This window comes from Solanum lycopersicum, chromosome 10, assembly GCF_036512215.1.
Source record: "Solanum lycopersicum chromosome 10, SLM_r2.1".
NCBI lineage: Eukaryota > Viridiplantae > Streptophyta > Magnoliopsida > Solanales > Solanaceae > Solanum > Solanum lycopersicum.
In genome coordinates this window covers 61,490,862-61,503,849 of record NC_090809.1, presented here as the reverse complement: position 1 = coordinate 61,503,849, position 12,988 = coordinate 61,490,862, and the positions used below count along the sequence as shown (strand labels likewise).

Below are 12,988 nucleotides of genomic sequence, written 5' to 3'. Positions count from 1 at the left end.
ACACTCAAAAGCGGTTACGGTTTCATTGTCGTAAAAGAAAAATCTGACTAGTTTGTTTTTCATGTATCATGAAGAAATTGAACATGAATAAATGCAACTTTTTTTCTTTTGATCTAAGCAATGGTGGCAAATTGATGTGTGTTTTTGATAAATTTTTAAATCTAAACATAAGTTAAAGCAGTAAAAAATTTCACATTTTGGGTAGAGCTAGAGTGAAGTTCAAATTTTCAAGTCACATTTGCACATGACATTCAGCCCTTACTTGTTTCCCGAAGATTACAACTACGCCTCGATCCCAAGCTAGTTGATGCCAGCTATATGGATCATCCCTCTCCAAAGCCTAAAAAATACAATGTTTAAGACAGCACTCATAAGACAACTGACCTAAAATGATGTCCTCTCAAACAAACAACAATTAATGTATACCAGCGAAACCTAGCCCAATCTTAATCAACGCGAAAATACGTTCTGATGTTTGCTTGAACATAAGCGAAATCATGGGATGTTACATCCCTCACCTTATAATTAGTTACCTCCCTCACCTGTCCCTTCATCACCTGGTGTTTCAGCAGTCTTCTCATCTGTTTCGATTTGTTCCTTTTCTTTAGGCTCAGTTGTCTCTGGCTTTGCCGGTCCTGGGCCAGCAGATACCTTGACCATGGAAGGACGTAAGAGTCTGTCTCCAAGTCTGAAACCTTTGCGATATTCTTCAATTACAACACCTTCTTTAAATTCTGAGGAATCCTCGCGCATTATAGCTTCATGCAGCTGATCATGGGGAGATCAGTCAATACTAAAAAGAGACGGGTAATACAGTTTCATCTATTGGCATAAAACTACAGAAAAGGCTTTCATCAACATTACAATAACAAGGTTACACAAACAGATTTCAATGTTAGATTGTTATACAGCTCGAAAGAAACAAATTCTTGTTTCGTTCCCTTCATGAAAGAATACCATAAGTCTATACATCGCAACTCACCGAGTTGGCTCAAAAGAATGCTGTTTTAGATTGAGCTAAAAATCAGGTTGAGGTCTTCCTAAAAACCGAATAGAAGTTAGACAGCTTTTGAAAAAGTTCATCAATAATTTGACTGAATTTTGAGCCAACTCGGGAACTGGCCTGCATTAAACCAAGGATCAAATAGAATAATCACTACATAAACAACAGAAGATGGTAGCTCAAAACTTTGTTTTCCAGAACAATACAACCAATATCCTATCTATTCAAACAAGCAACACACAGCATGGAAAGAAAGCAGCTTTTTAAAATACTCAAGCATATGTGTATCTATGTAGGAATACATCTGTATTTGTAAATAGAGGCACGGGTGAGAAACATACCAATGGGTCGAATGGCTTCCCAACTGTCTCCACAGGCTCAACACCAAGAGATCCAAGGATCTCCATAAATTGTTTAGAAATGCTCTGATAACTATTATTAATTTTTTCCTCTCCCTCTGTTGCCACCTTGATTTGCGTTTTCGCTCTCTCAAAATTGTCCATAACTGACAAAAGTTTCTCAACAACTTCCCCTTGCGCATTAGTCACAAGCGAAGCTCTTTCTCTATCTGTTCTCTTACGGAAGTTGTCGAAGTCGGCACTGATTCTAAGAACCCGGTCCCTCTCACTTGACAACTCTTTAGTCAATGAGGCTACTTTTGTCTGAAGTTCGATTTTCTCATCTTCTATGGACTTGAGGGAAATTTCTATCTCTGCAACTTTTGAATCGTCATTAGTTGCTAAAGCATCTCTGTAGAGCTGCAATGAAGCTGCAACGACCGATAAAGTTTCCTCTGCAGCTGCATTGTCATCCTCATCCGAAGCTTCCTCGGAAGCAGCACCATCTAAACTCCCCTGTTCAACGGTAAGAAATACACATTTCACTAGACTTTCAATAAGTGGGCAAGAGAATTGGAACACTTGGAAGTTGGAACTCCAGTAAGTCAAGTTCTAAGTTATAAAGATAAACACAAAACTAATCAGCTTCAGCTTTATTCCAAACATACATGCTGACAAAAGGATAAAAGCAGATGGAGAAACAAACTAATAGACAAATTAAACATGTGTTTTTTTGGTGACGCTGGTATCCGGGCCTGCTTACCAGCACCAATGCTTGGGCAGAAGAGAAGAAATAACCTAGTCTTTTTTACCTCTGTTGGAATTTGAACCAGAGACCTCTAGTTTTCCACCATTTCGTTGACCACTAGACCACAACCTTGGGTTATTAAACACATTATCTTATTTCATTTTCATAAACCCACATCGATATGCATGCCACACAGAAGAAAAAAATACATCTAACAAAACCCAGTACATGCTGGAGAACTAATGTATTTTATCTCTCAATCTAAGACATTAAACACTTGGTGAGGAAAAGGGGGCAGCTACAGGCCAATATTAAACGTCAAACAACACTCTCTTCAATGAACTCCACGTATGGGAGCTGCGAGTAGCTGGTAACCCTGATAGAGGAGAGGGGACTGCAGTATATCACCAACCAACGTCAAAAGTTATTATTCCTGGCATAAAATTACAAGTAACTAATATAATGTTCGTTTAGAACATAAAACACTGGCAGATGCGGTCTTTGCACAATTAATACAATGACTGGTTTCCCAATTAAGGTCTAACACAACCAATGTAGTCTTTTGTTTATGGCACTTAACTCTTGATTACTAATACTGGTATAACTTATGTGGGGCTCTATGTATTATTTTATGCATGATAAAATGTAAAATAGGAATACGTCTACTAGAAATACCAAAGATAGAGTATCTAAAGACAAAAGGGTTCTTAAAGAAGGCATTCCATGCATAACATTTTGAAGGTGGCCAGCATATCCTAATACTGAAGAATACGAACTTGCCAATTCTCAAAAAAAAAGAAAGGCATTCCATGCATAACAATCCTCGTTATCATTCACAAAACCACAATCCTACATCAGTATTCACCACAACAATCCATTTATTGTAATATTTGTATAACTAGATCTAGTATGTCTAGATGTAAATCAAGTAACCCCTTAGTGAGTTATGCAGCTACTGTGGAGAAGTAAAGGTGACATCTCACATGGAATCTTATAGAGGTAGATCACAAGAAGACATCTCACTTGCTATCCACATGCATAATCACCTAACAAATTAGTGCTTCTAATGCACCTAGGCAGTGATTAAGCCCAAGTTCACTGAGTACATCGACAGAAAACAAACTAAATGTTTTCAAGCCAGTAATATGACGATTTTGTTCTATATCAAAATGTAATACTTTTCTAGATAATCGAAATATAGTTTTTTTGACGGATAGTAGCACCCTTCTACCTTTCTTCACTTAAATACTAGACTTGGTTCGCCGCCAAAATACAAACTCATGACGTTCACCTACCAGTATTTCATTACCTTTGTATTGAACTAAAAGGCGTAGGTGCAGATGCTGTGAGACTATATTCACACAACTTACAAAGACCAGATACACAAATTGATCTCTTCTTATTTGTCTAAGCCTGGATGAGCAGAATTATCTGGTACCTGGTGGAATAATCGAGGTACCATTTTCTAATAATCCTCCAGACACATTTTCCAAAACTTCAATGTATTCTTTTCCCTTTTTTTCATGACAAGGTAAACCCGCAACCGCTATCCTTTGGGTGCGCACAGGGTAAAAACCCCACTCCTATGCAATAGCTCGCAAACTACATTGGAGAGATAACCCGCACTAGGCAAACCTGGTGCAACGAGCTCGACTCAGAAGGCAAACCCCTTGCTTTCGTTGGCAAGGGGTTTCGAACTTTCAATGTATTCTTCCAGCCATGTTTTCCAAGAAGCTGCCTAGGCATAATTCTGAGTGAAGTCTTGGGAGACGTTTGGTGATCAACCCCTCTGCCAAAAAATATTAAAGCTCCACAAATGTAACTGAGCACCCTTTAACAATATCAAACCTAGCCCCAGGCAACTTTCTCACTCCTTGCAAAGCTTCTGATAAGTGTTAACAAATGAATACATGACTTAACACTTCGAACATTAACCATGACACTGATCAGTGATCACAAACTTTTCCTGTGCTACATGGTACTAACTGGTGGGAGGTAGCACATATCCCGTATATATTAGTCGAGGTACAACACCATAGTTATCGAAAGAAAATATTCAGGCTTTCTCTGACTTATTATATTCAACCACCTAGAAGGTTCTCCTTCTCACCATGAAATAGGTCTTTCGAGGTATTGCACCCACCATTCTGGCAATTATTCATCTTCTATATACCAGAGAAATGTACCATTTATTATGAGTTCGACCAGTGTTACGAAAGGCGCTCGCCTCGTCGCCAAAGGCGAGAGGCGAAGCGAGGCGAAGGTTCATCGCCATTATCAGGCGAGGCGAGGCGAGGATAATAAGGCGACCCATGGCGAGCTGTGGCGCTGAAAAGGTGAGATAAAAGGCGGCGCCTTTTTGATTAAAAAATTTTGACTTAATAAAATTAGTCAAAATTAGGATTTTTTTTTACTCTCTCTCGCGATCGATCGACTCTCTCTTCTTCTCCGTCGCGACTCTTCTCCCTCGCTGTCGCCAGCTTCTCCTTCTCCCTCGCTCTCCCTCGCAGCCTCGTTGTTGCCTTCAGCTTCTCCTTCTCCCTCGCCGACGACCCTCGTGAGTCGCGACTCTAGTTCCCTCCGACGTCCGACCCTCGCGACTCTCACTCTCTGTTTTCAGGTAATGTTTTCTGATTTCTGTTCTTCTTCTTCTTCATTTTTCTGTTCTTCTTCTTCATTTTTCTGTTCTTCTTCTTCATTTTTTTTTCCAGTTACTGTTCTTCTGATTTCTGTTCTTTTTGTTTACACTTTAAAGCAGTCAGGCACTAAGTGCTTACTGCTTTGTGTATTTGTTAAGTGTAAATTTTTTTTAAAAATTCTTTTCCTAATTATTTATTCCAATATTTCTAACAGCGAATTAATTGAATTTAATAATCAATGGTGGATGCTAGCAAAAAGAGGGACATTGGATGGAATTATGGCACTCAAGGAGCGACGAAAGATTCGGTCAATTGTAACTTTTGTGGGATTACTTTCAATGGTGGAATAACTAGACACAAACAACATTTAGTGGGTGGTTTCAAAAATGTTAAACAATGTGTCGCTTGTCCGTCAGAAATTAGAGAAGAAATAAGGGCTTATATGCAAAACAAAATAGCTAATAATCCCAAATTTCAAATGAGGCAACCGGAAGAATTTGTTGATATTGATGATCTTGATGTTGATGAAATGGATGATTATGCGGAAATGAGGTCTCCCTCCAAAACTCAAAAGATATCTTCTAGTGGAGGTTCATCCACCGCACGGAGTGTGACGAAAGGACCTTTGAACCTCTATTTTTCACAAAAATCAACACAAAAAGGAGGCTTAGAAAAAGGAGGAGGAATCGAAGAAACAAAGAAAATTCTAAGAGAGCGTGCGGTTAGTGCTTTTGCAATTTGGATGTATGATGCCGGGCTCCCTTTTAATTGCGTCAATCACAAATCATTCGATAAATTTATTGAGGCGGTTGGACAACATGGCCCCGGAATGAAGCCTCCTACATTCCATGAAGTTAGAGTCACTCACCTTAAAAAAGAGGTGGATAAAGTAGAAAAAATTGTTGAGGAGCATAAAGTGCAATGGACAAAGTTTGGTTGTTCCATTATGATGGACAAATGGACGGCACGAAATGGCAAAATGATCATCAATATTTTGGTGAATTCTCTAATCGGTAGTGTATTTCTTGGTTTGGTTGATGCTAGCAATGAATCTACCGATTCCACCAAAATGTACAAGTTATTTGAAAGCACTATCGAAAGAATTGGACCGGAAAATGTGGTACAAATTGTCACCGATAATGCTAGTGAGAATGTCAAAGCGGGAAGTATGATAATGGGTGCGTATCCACACATTTATTGGACTCCATGTGCCGCTCATTGCATCAACTTGATATTTGGTGACATATTCAAGGTTAAGCCATATGCTTCCGGTAATCAACCTATCCTTTAACTTTATTAAGTTTCTTTATAGTCAATACTCAATAATTCATTAGCTACTAATTAATTTAATTTAATCTTTCTATAACAGTTTTTAAGAAGGCCATCGGAATCCATTCTTACATTAGTCAAAGGCCATTGTTGTTAAACTTGATGAGAAAATTCACCAAAGAAAGAAATTTGGTGAAACCGGCCAAGACAAGATTTGTAACGGCATTCTTAACTTTGAGAGCTATGTACATTCAAAGAAAAAACTTGAAAACTTTAGTACTCTCAACCGAATGGAATTCAAGTAAATTTGCAAAGGAAACTTCGGGGAAAGAAGTTGCCAATCTTCTTATTTCTATCCACTTTTGGAATGATGTTGTTCGGGCACTTACAGTTTGTAGCCCTTTGACAAAAGTGCTTCGTTTGGTGGATGGGGAGAAAAAACCACCAATAGGTTATATTTATGAGGCAATGGATAGAGCCAAAGAAGCTATTGCACATGGTTTTCGTGGAGTTCAGAAGCATTATGAGAAAGTGTTTCAAATTATTGATGCAAGGTGGTCAGAACAACTCCATCGGCCTTTGCATGCTGCAGGCCATGTTTTGAACCCAGGATTATATTATAAAGCTGAAGAAGAGGGAACTTTATTACAGAGTTTGTGGACCGAGTATTATGCATGTGTTGAGAAGTTGGTCCGTGATGCAACAATACAAGATGCACTAATCGCTGAGCTTCCTAAGTACAAAATGACGGATGGACTATTTGGTTGTGGTCCGGCTAAAAGAGCTAGAGACACAAGGTCACCGGGTAAGTGGGTTGATTTAGATCTTACATTCTTACTTATATTATTTGACTTACTTATAGTCACTAACCTTTAAATTTATTTTATTATAGTTGAATGGTGGTCACTATTTGGTAGTGAAACACCAAACTTGCAAAAGTTTGCCATGAAAGTGTTAAGCCTAACTTGTAGCTCATCTGGATGTGAGCGAAATTGGAGTGTGTTTGAACACGTAAGTAAAAATTTATATCCTATTTTTCATATTATATTATTATCAATATTAACTAGTTAATATCAATAACTTATGCACAGATTCATTCCAAAAAGAGGAATAGGCTTACACTATCGCGTCTCAATGATCTAGTGTACATTAAGTACAATAGAACATTGAAACGCCGTTATGATGCTCGTGATCTTATTGATCCAATTCGCTTGGATAACATAGATGATTCCAACGAATGGTTAGTTGGATGCCCCGAAGATCAAGATGATGAACTAGTATATGAGGATGATGATCTTACTTGGGGTAGTGTTGCTACGGCAATTGGAGCGGACGAGAGTATCTATCATCTTAGGGGACTTTCTTCAAGATCAACAGTACTTGATAAGGGCAAAGGAGTAGAAAGTACATCTTTAAGTTCATCTTCAAGTAGGACTCGGACACTAATTGATGAAGAATACGAGGAGGAAGAAGATGAAGAGCAATATAATGATGTAGAAGATTTTGATCTTCAAGAGTTGGATAATTTTAAAGAAGAATAGACTTTTAAAGTTTTGGTTTATTGTATTTTGAATTGTTTGATCTTTAAAGTTTTAGACATTCTATTGGCTTTTGAATTGAATATTTGCTAATATGTGTTATTGCTATTAAGACTTTGGATAAAATATGCAATTAAATATTTTTAATTTTTGGTATTAATTGGCGCCTTTATTCAAAAAGGCAAGCTCCTCGCCGCTTGCCTCGCCGCATGGCGAGGCAGGCCCTTGTCGCCTTTTGTCGCCTCTCGCCGTCCACAACACTGAGTTCGACTAACATGGAATTTGAGGTGTATTGATGATTAGTTGACTTTCCCTAGGAAAAACCTATTGCAATCACAATATCACCAGGAAATAAGCTTTGACAGGAGAGGAATGGGGATGTGTTGCATCTAAGGTCTATGAAAATTCCAGTTCCTTGACCATTTTGCAATTCCTAAACCAGGAAACAGATGCTGCATTTATTAACCAAAAAAAAAAAGCTTCGGCAAGCAACATAAAGTAACCCGCTACAACATGAAAAGGAACAAAAGGAAACATACCAACTTAAGTAGTCTAACAGTTGATCCTTAACCATCAGGGCTAAACAAAACAAGTGCTTCTTAATAATGGTGAAATTCCAACTCATAGTTTATACAAACTCCACATAAAGGAAAAGGATAATCCATTGCCTAATGGTATGGTCTACCTGTCAACGAAGATTCAATCCAGCAGGAATTTTCTCATCTGTCTAAGCCTTGTGGGATACAGTTGTAAACTAACACTTGAAAAACAGAAGAGGATAACATAACATAACCTAATCTACTTATGATGAAACTCGAAAACACCAAATTATATTGGAATTGTGCACATAATGTTGATAAAGGGGACTCTTCATAACTCAAATCCAAAAGCTAACTCACCAGACAAGAATTGTTAACAAACCGCCTATTCTCTCAACAAGATGTTATTAACACCTAGAGGCCTATAGGCACTCCTATGTAATGTTAAAACGAGGTCTCATTGGCCGTCGAGAGACCAAAAACAGATACAACTGATTCAAATAGCATACCCAACAAATTCAGCCATAAACACAGTTAATTGAGATTGTAGACATATAGAACACAAAATGCAGGATAAAATTGATGTACCTCCTGCTCGGACTCTTCTACCTGCTCCGTCTCCGTCTCCGTTTCAGCAGCCTCAGCAACATCCTCATTTGATGCAAAGATAACAAATTTCTCAACGGACCGATGCTGCAATGGCACAATTGAGTTAGCGGAGTGGTGAATACGACACCGTCTGGGGAGTAATGGAGTCTGTCTCCGTCCACAGCGCGAGTAAGATAAGAAAGTGATACAATTAGGTTTGACGGATGAGTAAGCGGTGGCGCTGACGGTGGTTGACGGCGACCTTAAGGTGGTGGCCGGCGTTGTCAGGTTGGTGGTAGCCATTGTATGGTACAGTGGAAATGGAGGGAGAAGATAAAGCAGATAGGCCGGAAGGGTTTTAGGTTCTTTGAGAAGATTCTCAAACATATAGTATTTTATACCAACAAAAATATTATTATAATTCTTATATTATCGATTTAATTATTGGCCTTCAAATTTAAATTAATCAATTTTCAATATAGATACGACTATTTAGATGAAAAATTAATCATTTTTGTTATTTAGTTTAATTTTTTTATTTCCTGCTCTATATTCAATACGTGTAAATTGTGATTCAATAAATCTGATTTTAATTAAAATCATCTAAAAGAAATATATCCTTCGTGGAAAAATTATATGTAATATCAAATTATTAATTCAAATTAATGTCATAAATATACTTTGATTTAATTGTATCCCGTATAAAATGTGTTTGTGTTTGTATAAAGCGAGAATAAATTGTATAAATACATATATACGCTCCCCTTTCCCAGATCTCGCTCGCCACTTTTTCTAATTTCACTCGCTACCCTCGCCTCTCTCGCTTATACAAACAGAAACGAAATACAAAAATTGCGTTTTTGTTTATATAAAGCGAGAGAAAATTGTATATACATATGCAAATACATATATTTTCGTTCTATACACTTATAATTAAAATACAAATATTTTTATGTCCAAGTCTCTTTTGTCTTTCTCTCTTTTTCGTTTTATACAAGTTCAAATTGTATGTAATTTATTTCTTTCTCGTTTTATACAATTCGTTTTAATTGTATATGTATAGCGAATTATACATATATATATTTACTATGAAACACAATTATACAAACTTTATTATAACATACAAATATTAATATTGTATTAATATATATGAAAATTGCCTTAAAAATATTTACATTTAACGTTCAAACTTAAAAGAAAAACTCTTGAGTATTTGATTTTGGTATAAAATTCATCTAAGAAAATAAAGCTTCATATAAAAAAATTTCAACTATTGTAATAAGTTAGAGGGAATTTTTTAAAAAATAATTCTAATTATGGAGTCAATTTTTTCAAAAAACATATAGTATAATTATGTTGTTTGGTCAAATAAATGTTATACTTCTCTCATTAGCTAAATTATCTTAAGTTGATTTAACGTAACAAACAACACCTTACTTTTCCTTTTTAATTTAGGAAAAAGACTCAAATTTATCATCGAACTTTTAGAAAAAGCTCATTTATGTCATTCATTAAAAGTTTGGCTTATTTATGCTATTACAGTTAAAGAAAAAGCTCATCCATGCGACTTTTTTTAACTCTGATTTTGCAAAACCATTTTTTACACACCAAACAAGGTTTAACACTTTTGTATTGGTGTTTTTAAATCAAATGTATACTTTTTGCTTGTTTTTCTTTAAAAACACCAAGAACACATGAATAACATAGACAACTCCCAAATTTCCAACATCTTCAATTCTTCATTGAATTATCTCAAATTTCGACTACATCATTAATTTATTTTTAAAAAAAACTAAAATTCTAACATCATTTGCAGAGTTCAAAAAATTCACCCATATTTAAAAAAAAATATTTCAAAAAACGATAGTTTTTACATTAAAACTTTGTTGACTAGTATTTTTTGAGTTTATTTTCAAAATTTCAAATGATTTGAAGTTGTGGAGTATCTACCATTAAAGAATGTTGAAGTTTTGAAACTTTGAAGAAATTTCAATTGGGTCTTCTTGAGTTAGGGTTAGGTTAAATTCGAGCTTAAAAGAAATTGAGTTTAGATATCCAGCTTGGAGCGAAACTACTCTTGAAATTTGAGGCGAATTAGTAAAGAAATAAATAAGTTTGAAATTTAGGAATTGTTAATGTTCTTATATGTTCTTGGTGCAAAAAGTATACATTCGATAGACAAATACCAATAAAAAAGTGCTAAACCTTGTTTGATGCGTAAAAAGTGATTTTGCAAAATCAATTTTTTTTTATTTAAAAAGGCATGAATGAGCTTTTTTATTTAACAACAATGACATAAATAAGCCAAAATTTTTAACGGAGGACATAAATGAGCATTTTTTAAAAGTTCAATGGCATATTTAAATTTTTTCCTTTTAATTTATAATCGAAATAATATCATATTAGAGTTTAATTATTTTAAATTTATCTTACATAACATTTTAATCGCAAAAAATATGTCTTAATAATTACAAAGACTTGAATTCGAAAACTCCGATAAAGGATGGAGCGGGCCCCATCGGTAAATGAGCCCTTAATAGTTGCACCAAAATTCAGTTACTGCTGAGAATTTTCCAAACAGACCTTAAAAAAACTTCAAACACTCCCAAACCCCACCACCGGCCGGCGACCAGAAAATGGACGGCGGCAGCATTCTGGAGACGATCGGAGTGGAGATCATCGGAGTAATGTCACCAGTATCCATCTGCATGTTCCTCGTTGTCCTCATCGTATATACCCTTTCTTCACCATCTTCCTCCGATAACCAGCAAGTCATCCGTACAGCGGCTAACCTCATATACCTTGAATCATCTTCCGATACTACTGCCCAGAAGCTCGAAGGAGCCCTTCTAAACGCCGTCGTTTTTGTAGTACTCATAACCCTTGTAACATTCCTTCTGGTAATCCTCTATTACTATCGTTTCACTAATTTTCTGAAATACTACATCCGTTTCTCTGCTTTCTTCGTTCTTGGTTCGATGGGTGGGTCGATTATTCTTACTCTTATTCAACACTTGAACATCCCGATTGATTCCATCACTTTTTGTCTCCTACTTTTCAATTTCACCATTTTGGGGGTCATTTCTGTGTTTTCGCAAGGGGTTCCGATTCTGCTTAACCAAATGTATATGGTTGCTTTAGGGATTATTGTAGCTGCTTGGTTTACGAAATTACCTGAATGGACTACTTGGGTTGTTCTTGTTGCACTTGCTTTGTATGATCTTGTTGCAGTTTTAGCTCCTGGTGGACCGTTGAAGATGTTGGTGGAGCTGGCTTCTAGTAGGGATGAAGAGTTGCCTGCTTTGGTATACGAGGCTCGGCCTAATGTGAGTTCGAGATCAGGGAGTAGAGGACCAAGTTTAGGGCTTTTGTTAGCTGGTTTTTCTGATGGGGACCCGATTGAGCTTCGGGTTATGTCGAGTAGTGAAAATGTGGTTCAGAATGGGAGGGTTGTGAGTGAGATGAGGAGTGAAAGTGAAGAGATTGATGATGTTAGAGAGGTTGAAATTGAGGGGGAGATGCTACCATTGATGGGTAGTAGTAGTAGTAGTAACAACGAAAGAGAAAGGCCGGTGGTCAATGAAGAGATAAGAGAAAATAATGAGAGTGATCGAGGTCGGGTTTTGGAGAGGGAAATTGAGGAAGAGGAGGAGAGAGGAAGGGGGATAAAGCTTGGTTTGGGAGATTTTGTTTTCTATAGTGTGTTGGTGGGGAGAGCTGCAATGTACGATTTGATGACCGTTTATGCTTGTTATCTCGCTATTATATCTGGATTAGGGTGCACGCTTATACTGTTAGCGGTGTGTCGACATGCCTTGCCAGCACTTCCCATATCCATTGCTTTGGGGGTCATCTTTTACTTCTTGACAAGGCTGTTGATGGAGCCATTCGTTGTTGGGACTTCGACAAATCTTTTGATGTTTTGACCCCTGGCATGTGGAGGAGGAAGTTAGAAAGTACAGGATATATTGAGTTCTAAGACATATATTTTGATTTAGAAGAAAACTAGTTGCTTTCGGTACACCTTTGTTTCAAGGTTCCGAGCAGGAAGGGACAACTCGGCTATATTTTGTTCTGATCTATCTGTAAAATCGCAAGTCTATTGAGGTTTGTCCCTCTATTGATTCTCTAACTGATTTTGGTATACCTAATATTGTTAAGAGTGTTATAACTCCCATTTGTACATGGGCTAAAAGATGTATTCCATGCACTTGACGTGTCGTATACTAGATGATTTGATATTGGTGTAAGTAGTTTTATTGCTTATGCGTTACAGTTCTATTGGTGACAAGCTACTTATTGAAATCTTAGGTTTGACCCTGACCT

At 36.8% G+C, this 12,988-nt stretch overlaps 3 protein-coding genes across 3 annotated transcripts; 2 read left to right on the top strand and 1 right to left on the bottom strand.

Annotated features, from left to right (window-relative positions):
• Positions 1 to 213: 213 nt before the first annotated feature.
• On the bottom strand, positions 214 to 9,054 carry LOC101256931 (uncharacterized). Its single transcript, XM_004249302.4, has 3 exons — positions 8,663 to 9,054; positions 1,345 to 1,857; positions 214 to 768 (listed from the first exon to the last, which is right to left on the bottom strand). The coding sequence occupies exons 1-3, from the start codon at positions 9,047 to 9,049 to the stop codon at positions 526 to 528; spliced, it is 1,143 nt and encodes a 380-aa protein (XP_004249350.2). The 5' UTR covers positions 9,050 to 9,054; the 3' UTR covers positions 214 to 525.
• Positions 4,967 to 7,538, top strand: LOC138339119 (uncharacterized). The gene is made up of 4 exons (XM_069290444.1): positions 4,967 to 5,999; positions 6,098 to 6,802; positions 6,890 to 7,008; positions 7,089 to 7,538. The coding sequence occupies exons 1-4, from the start codon at positions 4,967 to 4,969 to the stop codon at positions 7,536 to 7,538; spliced, it is 2,307 nt and encodes a 768-aa protein (XP_069146545.1).
• A 1,979-nt stretch (positions 9,055 to 11,033) lies between the features above and the next one.
• Positions 11,034 to 12,912, top strand: LOC101256336 (presenilin-like protein At1g08700). Its single transcript, XM_004249300.5, has one exon. It carries the CDS (start codon positions 11,299 to 11,301, stop codon positions 12,586 to 12,588), a length of 1,290 nt encoding a protein of 429 aa, XP_004249348.1. The 5' UTR covers positions 11,034 to 11,298; the 3' UTR covers positions 12,589 to 12,912.
• Positions 12,913 to 12,988: the final 76 nt, after the last annotated feature.

Excerpts from the sequence above, each read along its gene's own strand:
- LOC138339119 (XM_069290444.1), top strand. The coding sequence starts at position 4,967 with ATGGTGGATGCTAGCAAAAAGAGGGACATTGGATGGAATTATGGCACT. Across the intron at positions 6,803-6,889 it reads TAGAGACACAAGGTCACCGG|TTGAATGGTGGTCACTATTT; the intron begins GTAAGTGGGTTG and ends ATTTTATTATAG. Across the intron at positions 7,009-7,088 it reads ATTGGAGTGTGTTTGAACAC|ATTCATTCCAAAAAGAGGAA; the intron begins GTAAGTAAAAAT and ends ACTTATGCACAG.
- LOC101256336 (XM_004249300.5), top strand. The coding sequence starts at position 11,299 with ATGGACGGCGGCAGCATTCTGGAGACGATCGGAGTGGAGATCATCGGA.
- LOC101256931 (XM_004249302.4), bottom strand. The coding sequence starts at position 9,049 with ATGTTTGAGAATCTTCTCAAAGAACCTAAAACCCTTCCGGCCTATCTG. Across the intron at positions 1,858-8,662 it reads TAGAAGAGTCCGAGCAGGAG|GGGAGTTTAGATGGTGCTGC; the intron begins GTACATCAATTT and ends ACCGTTGAACAG. Across the intron at positions 769-1,344 it reads GGAAGCCATTCGACCCATTG|CTGCATGAAGCTATAATGCG; the intron begins GTATGTTTCTCA and ends CCCCATGATCAG.